This window comes from Saccoglossus kowalevskii, chromosome 7, assembly GCF_978046115.1.
Source record: "Saccoglossus kowalevskii chromosome 7, keSacKowa6.1, whole genome shotgun sequence".
In the NCBI taxonomy this organism is placed as follows: Eukaryota; Metazoa; Hemichordata; class Enteropneusta; family Harrimaniidae; genus Saccoglossus; species Saccoglossus kowalevskii.
The window spans coordinates 35,004,522-35,021,990 of record NC_140647.1 but is presented as its reverse complement, the minus strand read 5'-3'; the positions used below and the strand labels follow the sequence as shown (position 1 = coordinate 35,021,990).

Here is a 17,469-nt window from a genome sequence, read left to right as displayed (position 1 = left end):
CACATTTTGTGACGTTTTACACATATGATCTCAGTTCTTGCGCTAAAGTATCAGCTGACCGGAATTTATTGAACTTTTGCGATTTTTACCTCAAGATTATCTTTTAAGAACAATCAAATGACATTTTTATGACAAGAAGTTCACACAGAACATTTGTCTTCCGCGTTTTATCCGATATAGTGTAGCGATTGCGATTTTTTAACTACGTGGTTCTGTGTTCGCCGATGACGAAATTGTTATTTCGAACTGTCTGACACACAGGACACTTGCATTGTTTACCAATATTTCATCATACAAGTTTCAACCAGGTAGAATAATAACTCAATATGATGAACGAAGATGAAGTGTTGACAACTCTGAAAATTCTCATTATAGGAGAAAGTGGAGTGGGAAAGTCTAGGTAAGTGTTTAGGAAAGTGAGCCTCAAGGTCGACATTGTTTTGAATATTTCGACTGTTATGGTAGTACTATAGTCATTTGCGGCACAGGGTTGTGGCATATGTTACATTTGATGTGTTGAATTTCTCAAGTTATTATTCTATTTTTGAATCATGAAACTGAATATATGAATAAATAAATAAATGTATGAGATCACCAGGATGCATTTGTAATGATAGAATTGTAATAACATCACCCCACCCAAAAATTAATACCATGGGAAATAGTACCTCTGCTCTGTGCATGCGTAGATACTACAGGGTTGACCATTAGAAATTTGTGGGGGTGAGCACAAAGGCAGAATTAGGAAAAATACAGGAAATGAAAAGGGTTCCTTTTGCACCACCATCCCACCTCCAAGCCCCCCCCCCCATTCAATTTCACATGTCCCTTTTAGATAACTATAGGTGTTCTTAAAAGGGGCATATATAATTAAATTGGGAGTGCTGGGAAGTAGGGGTAGGATTAGAGTTAGGGTTAGGGGTGCAAAAGAAACTCTTTCTCACAAAAAATCATAGAAAAAAAAATCCTGCAGGGATCCATAACAAGAAAAAAAAAGTTTACACCAAAATCTTGATAAAAACATATATTTTCACACAAAATTACAGTAAATTCATAAACACCAAATAAACATAATACTAAGGGAAGGAAAAATACATTTTCCAGTTTTTCTGCTAATGTCTCACCCAGAGTTTCTAATGGTCAACCCCTAAAGAGGGGGTTTATGTGAGTGGCCAATAGTAAAAAACAAATAGGAAGGCCATTGGGGGTAGGAAATTTGTTAGTCAGTTTAATAGCAATATAGCTTCCAAACAAGCGTCCAGTACTTTAATTGTCTGATATCTCTCTGTTGATGTGAAGAAATCATGTGATGGTGTTCCAATTTTAAAAGCAGGTGCCAGACACGTGATGTTCGAATGCTACATGCAGCGGTAGCAAAAGAACATGTGAAGTTACCTGTACAGATTTCATTTCAAAATTATAATCAATAATGATGTGGTATAAGTGAAATAGGTATATTTGAATTGATAACTTGTTTCTTTCCCTGTGCTAAATCATGTATAGTAATGTGTATCCTTATAGCAAAGTTGTGCATTATATTATTTGTTTCTTATTCTTCAGTTTACTGCTTCGATTTACCGATGACACATTTGATCCTGAACAGCCAGCCACTATAGGTATGTACATCATGTTATTCAAATGTGATGAAATGTTCATCCGCAATCATGTATACCCTGCTTGTAATACAAGTCTGTAATACATGTACCTATTAAATAATCTGCTAAAATGTGGATGACAATTGTTTTGGTATTCTTTAGGTATGTTCAACCTTCCTAATGCCAAAGTCAACTTTGATCAATTTTTCCAAAATAAAAATGCACATAATTTCGTTTTAGGAAATTGGAAATTTGAATAAAAAAATGCATCAAAAGTTGGCATCCCAAAGCATAAATAGAAATTAAAGTAACAACAATGTACTAGTATCCATTGTTACACAACACTAATTGTAAATACGCCAGTACTGGTATGGCCATTTTATGAGTGTCCACAAACTGTCATCAGTTCAGCCTTTTGAATATTTCTTATCAAAAGTGATTCACTGAATTCTGTTGGCCTGTAGAAAATAAAAAAAAACTAGTGGTCAATTGTCTCTGATCAGAATACTTACCTCAGTGTGCTCCATTAAGTCTCCAATAATCACAGTTTCTTCCTTTTTCTACTCTCTGAAATTCATGTGACTTGTCCATCGGCAAGGAACTGGAAGTTCACATTTCTTTAAAAAACCAATCCATAGGGACTCAATTCAGGCTACAGATCGTTCTTTCAATCACAGGTCACAACATAACCCCTCCTAAAATAAAATAATTTCTTCTTATTGTCTTGACTAAAAGATCACACCCGACATCATTCCCCCAAAATGTAGATCATTCACCCCCTTAATCCACTGAGTCAAGCACTGCTCCATGCATCCTAAAATCTCCAAAAATTGCAATTAGGTTAGAAGACAAAATTAAATTGTTAACTAAGCCTCTCTGATTCAGCAGCACACAAAAATCACTACAAACCTCAACTCTGCAAAACTACACTAATCTTTCATAAATTTCCATAAACCATTGTAGGTGCCTTGTCTATGTCATATAACCCATGGATTCATCAACAAATAAACATCTACCCCAGTAGATATTAGAATTAGAATAATATGTATCATTCATGCATTGCTATAGTTACCGGGTATTCTTAACATGGTGTCATTTTTACAGGTGTGGATTTTAAAGTCAAAACATTATCAGTTGAAGGAAATACTACAAAGCTTGCCATATGGGTAAGATGTGATTATTATTAGCAGTGTTGTAGCAAAAAATTCTTATATGTCAATATAACTTCCAATTATTTATCACATTTACTTCTTTCGTTATACTGTAAAAGGATTAATTGTTCACTGGGTTTTAAATTTGCTTAGTTCACTGACTAAGCAAAAATGCACTGAATTAAAACCCAGTGAATATGTAAATAAAGCATAGAACACATTATCTAAATGACGAAACCGTGAATTTAAAACCCACTGAATATGCCTGAAATGGTAAATCAGTGAAATTTAAACAGAGTGAAAATTAGTTATTTTACAGTACATAACACTAGAATGTTCTTCTAAACTGTGAATCTGATTGCTTTTACATAATTCATTTCAAGGAAGGAGCTATATCAGTTGACTCTCTGCTTGTATTACCTTTTATTGAAAAATACATCAGGTAGCATATTAAGGTGAATTTTGTCACTTTTAACCTGCAATCTAGTGGGAAAACACTCTCAGAAAACATTGAATAAAACTGCTGTAAATAAATACTGCAATATTTAAATCTCTTGTGAATTAAAATTGTTCCATATGTTGATACAGGATACTGCAGGACAAGAGAGATTCCGAACACTAACACCAAGTTATTACAGAGGAGCACAGGGTGTCATTTTAGGTATGTTGTGTTATCTTTATATAGCTTTCAATATGGTTATAAACTTGTTAAATTCATCGTTCGCTAATTATTCCAGTCGGTTCCAGGTTGATTCTGTCACTCTGCAACTAAACTCATAGTTGCTGTCGACATAGGAAGTAAAGTAAGTAAATAACACCGAATAAACGGCAAGGTAAAGACTATGTCTAATTATAGTAAATACGTACTGCGTGCGTGACTCGAACCGGCGCTCGCGTACGGCACCTAATCGCCTAGCTTCACGCCACTACACGTCTTCCCCTCGGCCACCGGGCATCCCCAAAAAAGGATGCTTAATAACCGAGCTTATTACGTGCAGAGAACATGAAACCCGTCCACGCGATACGCGCCACACAGCGTGGCCAGAATGCGGCAAAGGCCTTCAGATCTGGCTGTAGTAGGATGGTGAAAGTAATGGTACAGCATTGTAACAGTGAATAAGTACTGAGAAATAATTTTAAACTCATAGTTGCTGTCGACATAGGAAGTAAAGTAAGTAAATAACACCGAATAAACGGCAAGGTAAAGACTATGTCTAATTATAGTAAATACGTACTGCGTGCGTGACTCGAACCGGCGTTCGCGTACGGCACCTACCGGTAATCGCCTAGCTTCACGCCACTACACGTCTTCCCCTCGGCCACCGGGCATCCCCAAAAAAGGATGCTTAATAACCGAGCTTATTACGTGCAGAGAACATGAAACCCGTCCACGCGATACGCGCCACACAGCGTGGCCAGAATGCGGCAAAGGCCTTCAGATCTGGCTGTAGTAGGATGGTGAAAGTAATGGTACAGCATTGTAACAGTGAATAAGTACTGAGAAATAATTTTAAACTCATAGTTGCTGTCGACATAGGAAGTACAGTAAGTAAATAACACCGAATAAACGGCAAGGTAAAGACTATGTCTAATTATAGTAAATACGTACTGCGTGCGTGACTCGAACCGGCGCTCGCGTACGGCACCTAATCGCCTAGCTTCACGCCATTACACGTCTTCCCCTCGGCCACCGGGCATCCCCAAAAAAGGATGCTTAATAACCGAGCTTATTACGTGCAGAGAACATGAAACCCGTCCACGCGATACGCGCCACACAGCGTGGCCAGAATGCGGCAAAGGCCTTCAGATCTGGCTGTAGTAGGATGGTGAAAGTAATGGTACAGCATTGTACAGCATTGTAACATTGTACGCGCTGTGTGGCGCGTATCGCGTGGACGGGTTTCATGTTCTCTGCACATAATAAGCTCGGTTATTAAACATCCTTTTTTGGGGATGCCCGGTGGCCGAGGGGAAGACGTGTAGTGGCGTGAAGCTAGGCGATTAGGTGCCGTACGCGAGCGCCGGTTCGAGTCACGCACGCAGTACGTATTTACTATAATTAGACATAGTCTTTACCTTGCCGTTTATTCGGTGTTATTTACTTACTTTACTTCCTATGTCGACAGCAACTATGAGTTTAAAATTATTTCTCAGTACTTATTCACTGTTACAATGCTGTACCATTACTTTCACCATCCTACTACAGCCAGATCTGAAGGCCTTTGCCGCATTCTGGCCACGCTGTGTGGCGCGTATCGCGTGGACGGGTTTCATGTTCTCTGCACGTAATAAGCTCGGTTATTAAGCATCCTTTTTTGGGGATGCCCGGTGGCCGAGGGGAAGACGTGTAGTGGCGTGAAGCTAGGCGATTAGGTGCCGTACGCGAGCGCCGGTTCGAGTCACGCACGCAGTACGTATTTACTATAATTAGACATAGTCTTTACCTTGCCGTTTATTCGGTGTTATTTACTTACTTTACTTCCTATGTCGACAGCAACTATGAGTTTAAAATTATTTCTCAGTACTTATTCACTGTTACAATGCTGTACCATTACTTTCACCATCCTACTACAGCCAGATCTGAAGGCCTTTGCCGCATTCTGGCCACGCTGTGTGGCGCGTATCGCGTGGACGGGTTTCATGTTCTCTGCACGTAATAAGCTGGGTTATTAAGCATCCTTTTTTGGGGATGCCCGGTGGCCGAGGGGAAGACGTGTAGTGGCGTGAAGCTAGGCGATTAGGTGCCGTACGCGAGCGCCGGTTCGAGTCACGCACGCAGTACGTATTTACTATAATTAGACATAGTCTTTACCTTGCCGTTTATTCGGTGTTATTTACTTACTTTCCTTCCTATGTCGACAGCAACTATGAGTTTAAAATTATTTCTCAGTACTTATTCACTGTTACAATGCTGTACCATTACTTTCACCATCCTACTACAGCCAGATCTGAAGGCCTTTGCCGCATTCTGGCCACGCTGTGTGGCGCGTATCGCGTGGACGGGTTTCATGTTCTCTGCACGTAATAAGCTCGGTTATTAAGCATCCTTTTTTGGGGATGCCCGGTGGCCGAGGGGAAGACGTGTAGTGGCGTGAAGCTAGGCGATTAGGTGCCGTACGCGAGCGCCGGTTCGAGTCATGCACGCAGTACGTATTTACTATAATTAGACATAGTCTTTACCTTGCCGTTTATTCGGTGTTATTTACTTACTTTACTTCCTATGTCGACAGCAACTATGAGTTTAAAATTATTTCTCAGTACTTATTCACTGTTACAATGCTGTACCATTACTTTCACCATCCTACTACAGCCAGATCTGAAGGCCTTTGCTGCATTCTGGCCACGCTGTGTGGCGCGTATCGCGTGGACGGGTTTCATGTTCTCTGCACGTAATATGCTCGGTTATTAAGCATCCTTTTTTGGGGGTGGCCGAGGGGAAGACGTGTAGTGGTGTGAAGCTAGGCGATTAGGTGCTGTACGCGAGCGCCGGTTCGAGTCACGCACGCAGTACGTATTTACTATAATTAGACATAGTCTTTACCTTGCCGTTTATTCGGTGTTATTTACTTACTTTACTTCCTATGTCGACAGCAACTATGAGTTTAAAATTATTTCTCAGTACTTATTCACTGTTACAATGCTGTACCATTACTTTCACCATCCTACTACAGCCAGATCTGAAGGCCTTTGCCGCATTCTGGCCACGCTGTGTGGCGCGTATCGCGTGGACGGGTTTCATGTTCTCTGCACGTAATAAGCTCGGTTATTAAGCATCCTATTTTGGGGATGCCCGGTGGCCGAGGGGAAGACGTGTAGTGGCGTGAAGCTAGGCGATTAGGTGCCGTACGCGAGCGCCGGTTCGAGTCACGCACGCAGTACGTATTTACTATAATTAGACATAGTCTTTACCTTGCCGTTTATTCGGTGTTATTTACTTACTTTACTTCCTATGTCGACAGCAACTATGAGTTTAAAATTATTTCTCAGTACTTATTCACTGTTACAATGCTGTACCATTACTTTCACCATCCTACTACTGCCAGATCTGAAGGCCTTTGCCGCATTCTGGCCACGCTGTGTGGCGCGTATCGCGTGGACGGGTTTCATGTTCTCTGCACGTAATAAGCTCGGTTATTAAGCATCCTTTTTTGGGGATGCCCGGTGGCCGAGGGGAAGACGTGTAGTGGCGTGAAGCTAGGCGATTAGGTGCCGTACGCGAGCGCCGGTTCGAGTCACGCACGCAGTACGTATTTACTATAATTAGACATAGTCTTTACCTTGCCGTTTATTCGGTGTTATTTACTTACTTTACTTCCTATGTCGACAGCAACTATGAGTTTAAAATTATTTCTCAGTACTTATTCACTGTTACAATGCTGTACCATTACTTTCACCATCCTACTACAGCCAGATCTGAAGGCCTTTGCCGCATTCTGGCCACGCTGTGTGGCGCGTATCGCGTGGACGGGTTTCATGTTCTCTGCACGTAATAAGCTCGGTTATTAAGCATCCTTTTTGGGGGATGCCCGGTGGCCGAGGGGAAGACGTGTAGTGGCGTGAAGCTAGGCGATTAGGTGCCGTACGCGAGCGCCGGTTCGAGTCACGCACGCAGTACGTATTTACTATAATTAGACATAGTCTTTACCTTGCCGTTTATTCGGTGTTATTTACTTACTCTGCAACTAAGTTGTCTTATGTACCTAAGATCTAAGTTTAATGTTAGTATATTGCTTATAGTAGCAATTATGTACATTGTATTTTCCAAAAGTTGTTGGAGGGTGATGTAACCTACAAATTACCCACAGTGATGTCAAGTGCATACATGTATTTTTTAGTGAAAAAATAACAAAATAGTACATTTCTGAAACTGATAATAACCTCAAAGTAGTAAAAAAAAAATATTTACTGTTAATGGTTTGTTTGTTTTGTTTTTTCAGTGTATGATGTTAGCAATCGAAAATCATTTCAAAAATTAGACATGTGGTTAAATGAACTTGAAACCTTTTCAACCAAATCAGACATAGTGAAAATGTTAGTTGGAAACAAAATAGACATGGTAGGTACTAAATGTTATTGTTTGTAAACAAGCCATTATGTATTACTGTAAAATACTTTGTTTCAGCTGGAATTAATTTAGCTGAAAAGACATTTTGGCTGTTTTGTATAAAATTTTCACTGATTTTTGATGTCTTGAATGTAAAATATAGAAAAAAGATAAATTCATTGGATTTTCTTTTCACTGAATCTCCCCTATAAATTCTAAGTGAGAATAAAGTATTTTACAGTACTTAGAAAATTCATTACTATACAATAATATCTTACACATTCTTCTACTACCTGGTAGAACAAAGTCACTTTGATTAGGGATTTATCATTTATTAGTTTTGAAAATAACTGCTGTCTTAGGACAACAGGATGTGTGAACTTTAAGTGGGGTCATGTACCATAGTTATATTGTACATCAACACTAGATTTATATCTCTCAAATTTGACAGTGATTCCATGCTTACCCTAGCTTTAATCACTTGATATGTATTTGTTGTTCATATTTAGGATAAAAGAGAAGTGGACAGACAAGAAGGTTTGAAATTTGCCAGAAAACATGCTATGTTATTTATAGAGGCTAGCGCTAAGACTAAGGAAGGTGTTCAAGTGGCTTTTGAAGAATTAGTTGAAAAGGTAAGAATGTTTATTTATTTATTACTCCTACCAAACGTGCTCTATTTGATGCGCTACTCAAATAAAAGCCTGTTAAATAAAAACTGTTAACTTGTATACTGAGTCATTGAAAATGTAACTAATTTCAACCATATACACACCTTTGTCATTTTCATAGAGCAAATACTAATAGGGAAAATCTTTCTATTTTATTTTTTTCAATTTCAGGTTATTCAAACTCCAGGACTTTGGGAAAATGACAGTAGAGGGGGGATGTCACTGAATGATAGAGGAAATCAATCTGTTAGCCAAGGTTGTGGTGGATACTGCTCACTCTTGTAGTACTTGAATTCATTGATGACATCATACTTTACCAAGTGTGTACTAATCGTTTTCATAATGACCATGCAACTTGATACTGGAAATAATAATGCTGTGAGCTGAGTGCAAATGAATATGCATGGCATTCAACGAAGAACAATTGTCCGATGCTGTAAACTGATATAATTTTATTTATTCTGAATTGTTGAGCAGCAAATGACTCGTATATATTTTTTAATCACCGTGCAGACAATATTTAAAGAACAAAGACCTTTTGATCTACCTCTGCGTGTCTGTCTGTGGATGTCAGACATGCTTGGACTGATCATGTTTACTGGTATGATAGTTATGCTTACTATTAATATAAATAAATTATACATACTAAACCTGTTTACATCATAATATAGGTACAGTTGATACATGGTTATCATGTATGTAAAAAAAGATATTTACAATCGCTGTTGTTTGTATCTATTAGTTTTTTTTGTTTTGTTTTTATTATTTTCTGATATTGATATTACCTAAGGAGGATTGTGTGAGGATTACTGTAAACCTCTTAAAAAGGGTGGTGGTCTGATATTGGTTCTAGAACGATGTATACAACATGAAAAATACAAGTTTGCTTATACAAAATTAAAAAATGCGCAGTGTAGCAATCACTGGTTATTTGATTCATGAGTCAGGAATGAATGAATAAATGCCATGAAAATATTTCATTTTGAATCTTCAAGATATCGAATCACAAAGAATTTTGTTTTGAATTATCAACAAAAATTTATAGTAGTAGAAAAAATGCTTTTCAATCTGCGTGTAAGTTGACAAAAGACCAAACTTTGCAAGTTTTAAATTATATTATCTAGAACAGTATTGACAGCTTATTTATTAGTAGTTAAGCCAATCTCCCAGGCAGAGTTCTATTTCTATGAATATATCTCTGCCACCATGCGATTTTATGCTTGTTGTAGATTGTCGATGTGTCGCGGTGGAACTACTTTCAAAGACGCCCAACAAAACATTGCCAGGCAGGTGTTCGATTTTCGAACCTGTCGAAAGCGTGCACGTTGTTTGTAGATTCTGGCTGTTATTTGATTGAGAAGCTCATTTTTTTACTTTCCGTAGCACAAACATGCTTTCGTTTGTTTATATTTCTTCGCCTGGCAATCGACAGGACGGTCAGTTTGATGAACCAAGTAACACCTTAGTAACCGTTATTCCGTGATGAAATTATTTTCTTTTGTAAATTATAACTATTTCACCCTTGACAGTGCGTTATGAGCTATTGATACAATATTTTAAAACTTGTTTATCAGTATGAATAAATTAACACGAGAGCCCTGTAATAAAAAAATACGAGAATAATACACATAGTAAAACTCTTGTGGCATTTCACCACAAAATGGCGGTGTGTGGTGGCAGAGATACTTTTGGTGATCCAACCGCAAGGGACTCTGAGAGCGAGAATGTAGTTAAGCTTTAAATTTTCGTTTTTATTATTTCCATGTACTGTATATGCATAGTGTCTTAACAGTTTCATTTGGGGATTGGTGTTGGTATTTACACACACAACACTTAAATAAATAAAAAAACACAAGATCTATAGTCGCTTTTCTTGTTTCCTACTACCGGTACCGTACATGAAGTTAGTAATGTAATTATTTTTGTAACTTGTTTTGAGGTTTCAGCAGGTTAACAACTGTTAGTCTTCCATCTTGCATGAAAGTACCACAGCCTTGCTACACCATGTTTGATCCGAGCAACATTTAAACGCAAGGTGACTGTGGTTTGGGCTTAAGGAAAGAAAAACCTCTTTTTTGTGAATTTACACACGTCTCTTGAGCAAACAATTGACTTAAAATATGCCCAGTCCAATATATACATTGATTACTAAAGTATATATCAGTAAATTACAGAGATTGTTCTAATAATAATTAAGTGTGCGTTAGCCGTGTCCATCCTGAAATTAATGTATACGATATAAAATACTGTTATATTTGGAACAGACCTCTACCACAAGATGAAAGAGGTGTCAAGCCCACCTGGCTAAGTGATAGTAACTTTTGTATTTGTGTATTGTAGAATAATGTGATGGTATCTTGTACAATGTTTGCAATACAACACTGAGGTTCAAATCTATATGTTGTGTGTAATGTTTGAATTTATAGTTACCTCTTGACATGCTTTTTAGTCCTTGTCCAAAAATGGGGACTTATGTTTTGACCTCCCTGCGTGTGTGCGTGCGTGCATGTGTGCGTCCGGACCTGTATCTTAGAAATGCTTGGACCAATCACAATCAAACTTCACACATACATCATACATGACATTATACATATGCACATTAATTTGTTTCAAGATGGCCGAATGGCAGCCATTTTTGTACTGAAAAATCATCAAAATTAAGCATTTCTCTGCTGTTTACAGATGGATTTTTTCAAACTTGGTATATACATTCGACCTTATAGGAGCTTGATGCACATCATTTTGTTTTTCAGATGAGATTCCAAATGGCCGACTGGCCGCCATTTTGTTTTAATGAATGTGGTTCTAGTGCCATATTTCTGACTTGCTGTGACTGATTATGTTCAAATTTTAAATATTCATTATACATCATGTCATAGATATACAGATATATTAGTTTGACGACCCTATTAAAATGGCCGAATGGTGGCCATTTTTGTGCTAAAAAATCATCAAATATCAAGCATTTGTGGCATTTATGGATGGATTCCGTTGGAACTTAGTACATACGTCGGACATTACAGATTCCTGATGTATGTCATTTTATTTTTCAGATTGGATTTAAAATGGCTGACTGCCAGCCATTTTGTTTTAATGAATGGGCTTCTAGAGCCATATCTCTGACATGCTTTGACTGATTATGTTCATTATTTTATATATTCATCATACATCATGTTATACATATATACATGTATTCAAAATGGCTGATTTTGTTTTAATTAATGATGTTTCAGAGCAATATCTCTCAATGTGAACAAGTACTTGTTTGACGATCAGATACAAATATCAATCATTTTAATTTCCTGACATGGTTATATTCCAGCTATATTACTATAAACAAAACTATATATCTTAAATTTGATAACTATCTGGGACTGTGCCATGGATGGCTTGTTAAACTTTCAATTTTATTGAAAATTTAAAAAGTTACAGAATTCTATTGTTTTTCTAAAATGGTTCTCCTGACAGTAGATATAAAACATGAAAACCTTGTCCCACCACATTTTTGTTCAAGAAACATTTTACATATTTTCATGAATTTGTTTTTATAATTTCTTTACTTTTGGATTGAATGGACACAATTTCAGAGTGCCCTACAGTCTTTATCAAATAATTTGGAAATTCATAGAATCCATGCTGTTTTATTTGTGAGAGAAGACAGAAATTGACTTTGGTGTACAGATGCATGCATTTTATGCTGCCTTTTCACCAACTTACAACTCAATGCACTGTCAATTCTGCATTTGCTGTAGTTTTGTGGAAATATTTTCTTGGCTGTTGGCTCTCAGATGTTTTGGAGTGTACATATAGATACCAAGATGTCACAAACTATATATTGTCCATGTAAAGTAGCAGTGGCGGATCCAGCAAAATGTATTTGGGGGGGGGGGGGGTTCCAAGCTTCGTTTAAGATATACGGAGCGTAAATTGCAGAGAAGCTATGCGTAATCCAGACGATATAAATCGTCATGCGTTTTTGGGGGGGGGGCATGTCCTTGCTAGGACAACTTATTTTATCTTTATTTTTATTACCACATAACAAACCCAAGTTGCATTTTCGTGGGAATATCATGATCAAAGTACCAAAGTCTCGCGCAGATGAGAAACAAGGTTATACATGGAATAAATTTTTATTTCATTTCTTCTCTCCGATCAATGATCTCACTTACAATTCTTTGAGAATCACACAAATCTGATGGAAAAAAAGAATTAATTTTTTTTTTTCTGCCCTCAAAAAAATTGCCTTATAAAAACTCGAGAAACAAGGAATAAAAAAGTCTGGCCTAAATGTACTAGTCATAATAAATGTAATTTTGGTCTGGGAACAGATTCTGTCTTCTAAGTTTTGAGTTGGGTATGTCTATCCTTCTCAATTTATAATACATGACTGCTCTTCTAAAGCGAGTCATTATGATTGACTCCCATGTGCGAAGCACATAATGGGAGTCTTTGCAGTTAGTGTGTCTGTATGTCTGTATGTGTGTGTGTGTATGTGTGTATGTGTGTCCGACTGTTCCACTGCTATCTCAAGAACCATACATTGGTTTTGGATGAAACTTGGTGCATAGATGCTCTGGGTCAATGCACAGATTTGATTAGGTTTTGGTAAAAATCCATGTTCGTTAATTACCTAATTTGCATGATAATTAGCTAATTTTTAGCTGTTCTACGACTGTTCTACCGGTACTGATATCTAAAGAACCACTCATTGGATTTTGATGAAACTTAGTACATAGATGCTCTGAACATATGCGCAGATTTGATTAGTTTTTGGTAATAATCCGTGCATATTAATTACCTAATTGGCATGATAATTAGCTATTTTTTAGTGGTTCCATGACTGTTCCACTGATATCTAAACAACCACTCATTGGATTTTGATGAAACTTGGTACATAGATGCTCTGAACTAATGCTAGGTTTTGATTAGTTTTTGGTAATAATCGGTGGATACTAATTACCTAATTTGCATAATGATTAGTCAATTTTTGGTTTTTCCACTGATATTTCAAGTACTAATCATCACATTTCAATGAAACTTGGTACATAGATGTCATAGACACTGCACAGACCTGATAGTTTTTATGGTAATATCAATACATATAATTACCTAATTTGCATAATTAAGTAATTTTCAGCTTTTGATATAAGTAGTGAGCATTACATTTCAATGACACTTGGTACTTACATACTCAAGGACTATGCAGAGATTGATTGTTTCGGATAAATATTTGTGCATATTAATCACCTAATTTGCATAATTAGTTAATTTTCAGCTTTTTCACGGGTATCTCAAGTACTAATCATCGCATTTCAATGAAACTTGGTACATAGATCCTTTAGGACTATGCAGAGACCTGATTAGTTTTAGGGTAAATAATTGTGCATATTAATTACCTAATTTACATAATTAATTTTCAGCTTTTCTACTGATATCTAAAGTACTAATCATCACATTTCAATGACTCTAGAATTATGCAGAGACACAATTAGTTTTCGGTAAATATTTGTGCATATTAATCACCTAATTTGCATAATTAACCAATTTCCAACTTTCACACTGATATCTCAGTTACTAATCATCACATATCAATGAATGTTTGTACGTGGATGCTGTAGGACAATAGACAGACCTGGATAATTGTGGGTTAAAATCTGTACATATTAATTACCTAATTTGCATAATTAACCAATATTAAGCTTTCACACTGATATCTAAAGTACTAATTATTCCATTTCAATGAAACTTAATTTAAAGATGCTCTAGGACAATGTACAAACCTAATTAGTTTGGGGTAACAATCTGTTCATATTAATTTCCTAATTAGCATAATAATTCATAATTTTTTGGTTCCAATCACATTTCAATTAAACTTGGTACATAGATTTTTTGTTACATTGCGCAGACCTCATTAGTTTTACACTCAAATCTGTTCATATTAATTTTCTGATTTGCATAATTAGTTTTCAGCTAAGTAATTTCAAATTATATTTAATGTGTCTCCAATACTCTCAGCACATGGGAGTTCTTTCTAAGCTTTCTTTGATTTTGAGTTTCAGATTACATAAGAGCAAACATGATTCAAAAGTGTATGAGACTTTCAACTTCATCTATGTCTTAGTTTCTTATAATTATTTGTCACACGTCACACTCAACTTTCAGAACTATATATATATATATTTCATGTTTTTTTTTCTGGGTGTCAAAGTCGGAGACCATGTTTTTGATTGATGAAAACCAATGTTAATTGTGTTGTTTTTGTTCTTGAAAAGCTTGTTTTGTAGTAATATTGTCAAATGAGTCACTAAATACGATACTATATTTTTTTGAATATCTACAGTAACGGAAATTCACCAAGTTCAGTGTTTATATTTACACCTAATATTCGTTTGTAAAATTAAAAATATAACTGTTCAATTGGTATTTTGTCCCATCTGTCTGCAATATCAAGTTCATATATTTAAAAGGGGATGCTGAATTGCTTCGGTTACAGACATCGAGTTATGAAATCATCGAGTTATAAAAATGTCCACACCCATATTTTTTGAAACCACGCCGAATTTTGCAAAACCAAGTCAAATTGTAACTCAGTGTTCAATTAACGTCGAGTTACGGGCAAAATTGTTATTGTTGTATAACGTCCACATTTAGTAACCCGAACTTTAATTAACAGTTTAACCGAAATTCAAGTTACGATCAACATACATTGTATTTGTTTTTGTTTGGTTTAACATTGTATGTTACCCGTAACTCAATGTTCAGTTAATAACTTATGAATCTTTATTGTAGCTGTAAGCAAATTACAATTTGTATCAGTGTATATGAGTAGGTGTATGTTTATTACGTATATATATAGTAGAGAATGATTCAGTCTGTCATTTCTTAGTTATTTTGGTTAAAGCTCAGTCACGAATAATATCAGCGACCCCACAAAGGCCATAATAATTTTGAGGACGTATGACTGATATGTATGTATGTACAAAATTAAATAAATAGAAAAAATAAAAGTGTGCTAATAATTGCAGATAAAAGGGAAAAGGCAGCGAAATTAGGCACACATAGATAATGGGAGTGACTACTGTCAGCTGCTATGTATATCGCGGGGCACCCTAATACTTTAGCCAGTTTAGTGCACACTGTCACAGACGAATTGGGGGCATTTCGCCCAATTACCACTTCGCCCGAACGGTTTCGCCCGATTGCCTGTTCGCCCGATTACCATTTCGCCCGATTGCCATTTCGCCCGATTACCAGTTCGCCTGATTCCTCGTATGTTTGGTATTTACGTGTAGTCAAAACAAGATAACGTAGAAGTCGAAATTTCAAAGTATGGTCGAAATTTAAAATAAATTAGCGTAGATCGGGCCCTAATACCATGTATATTAATTATATACAATGTTGTGTTTCTATTTCAATTTAAAAGTATGGTAGAAATTTAAAATAAATTAGCGTGAATCGACTGTAAAATCTGACTGTAAAACAAGAGGAAATAATATATTATTGGTACTATATAAATTGTATTTAAAACTTTAAAAATACGGTAACGACGTCGTGATTTGCGAGTTTTATTAGATTGATAAACGCCGAGGTTGGCTTTAGGTACTACTTAGCGTTCCAAGTTCCCAACACCGGAGGGCGTACAAAGGTTCCTTCAATGGTCAATCTTTGCATAAAATGCGCGGATTGAAATTATTCTGCCAACGACACCACTGTGAAAGTATTTTATTCAAACACCGATGGTGAAACAAGTGAAAAATCTGTGTATGACGGCCGATGCATACCTGTCCCATTGCCTGTCGGCCACCCCTCTATTGTGAATGGGGGTGACTACCCGCATTGGCGGACATCAGTTGCAGTGTTTGCATCGGCAAGAAAACCCTGACTAAAATGCGATCATATGGTAGATTTTATGCATTTTACCAGATGTACATTTCGAATCGAAACCCCCAGTAGGCCTACTGTGTAACATCGGTAAATCGGGCGAAAAGGAAAACGGGCGAACCGGTAAGGGATTGGTCAGTTACTTCGGCCTCGGGAGGTCGGCAGATTCCATTTTGCCAGTTGTAAATCTCAGTTGACCCACCCCTATCAAATAAAAAAAAGTGGGTGACCCCCTCAACATTATATTTTAAAACATGCTGACCCCCACAAAAAAAAACAACAACAAACAAACAAAAAAACAAAGAAACATTAACAGTTTTGCCTCTGACATGATTACAAAATGTATTATATGTTCATTGAAAATATCATGGTTTGCCATAATTTTTAGTGTTTGCATTTAATAGACCTTAGGAGGGGAGGGGAAGCATATAGCCAAAAAATGACTACAGAAAAGGCTGCAGGAAGGAGAAAAATCTATGCTGCTAAAGATAGTAAATAAAAGCAAAGCTGTGGAGTACTCACTCGATAAACGCCTTTATAAGATAGGAAAAAAGGATTTGAATCTAGGCGGTTTGAACTCTTTGAAAACTAATTTGGATTTAAAATATCTTTCATATCTTATAGACCAGGAATGATTTACACCCGAAGCACAGTCTGTGCTTATGAAAACAAAGGAAACTTTGATTTTTGCTTAAATTTGTGTTGGATTTTGGTATTTTACAGAGCAAAATATGCATATTGAAAAGTTAAAAAAAAAAAAAAAACTATTTATTTATTTTTTCATCATTTATTTTAATTTATATATCAGCATTTTCACAGATTTAACTTTTTTGATTTGCTGAACAAAAACTGTCACTGCTCTTTGTACAAATTGCTGTGTTGTCTTTCCGTTTCCTGCTATAATTGGATAAATCCAGTAAATATCTTATACAATGGTGACTTCAGACTTTAAATAAAATAATCTGATATCAGCAGCACATGGACTTGGGACGTGTTTAAAACGTGACTGTATAATTGGGGTTCTAGCCGCATTGCATAATCTGTTAGTTATTTGGCAACTTTAACCTCAAAATATTTAGCCTATAACATTTTTTGCATCAACAAATTTATAGGCAATATAGGTAATA

The 17,469-nt window shown here is 36.5% G+C and overlaps 1 protein-coding gene across 1 annotated transcript; it reads left to right on the top strand.

The window, feature by feature from the left end:
• The first annotated feature begins 53 nt into the window (after positions 1 to 53).
• Positions 54 to 10,320, top strand: LOC100377855 (ras-related protein Rab-18-like). The gene is made up of 7 exons (NM_001184908.1): positions 54 to 400; positions 1,561 to 1,616; positions 2,700 to 2,761; positions 3,335 to 3,407; positions 7,684 to 7,802; positions 8,300 to 8,425; positions 8,633 to 10,320. Exons 1-7 carry the CDS (start codon positions 327 to 329, stop codon positions 8,744 to 8,746), a joined length of 624 nt encoding a protein of 207 aa, NP_001171837.1. The 5' UTR covers positions 54 to 326; the 3' UTR covers positions 8,747 to 10,320.
• The last annotated feature ends 7,149 nt before the right edge of the window (positions 10,321 to 17,469 follow it).

What these genes read in the sequence shown, in the direction of transcription:
- LOC100377855 (NM_001184908.1), top strand. Translation starts at nt 327, where the DNA reads ATGATGAACGAAGATGAAGTGTTGACAACTCTGAAAATTCTCATTATA. An exon ending in TGAACAGCCAGCCACTATAG is followed by an intron (nt 1,617 to 2,699) that starts GTATGTACATCA and finishes TCATTTTTACAG; the next exon opens with GTGTGGATTTTAAAGTCAAA. An exon ending in TTGGAAACAAAATAGACATG is followed by an intron (nt 7,803 to 8,299) that starts GTAGGTACTAAA and finishes GTTCATATTTAG; the next exon opens with GATAAAAGAGAAGTGGACAG.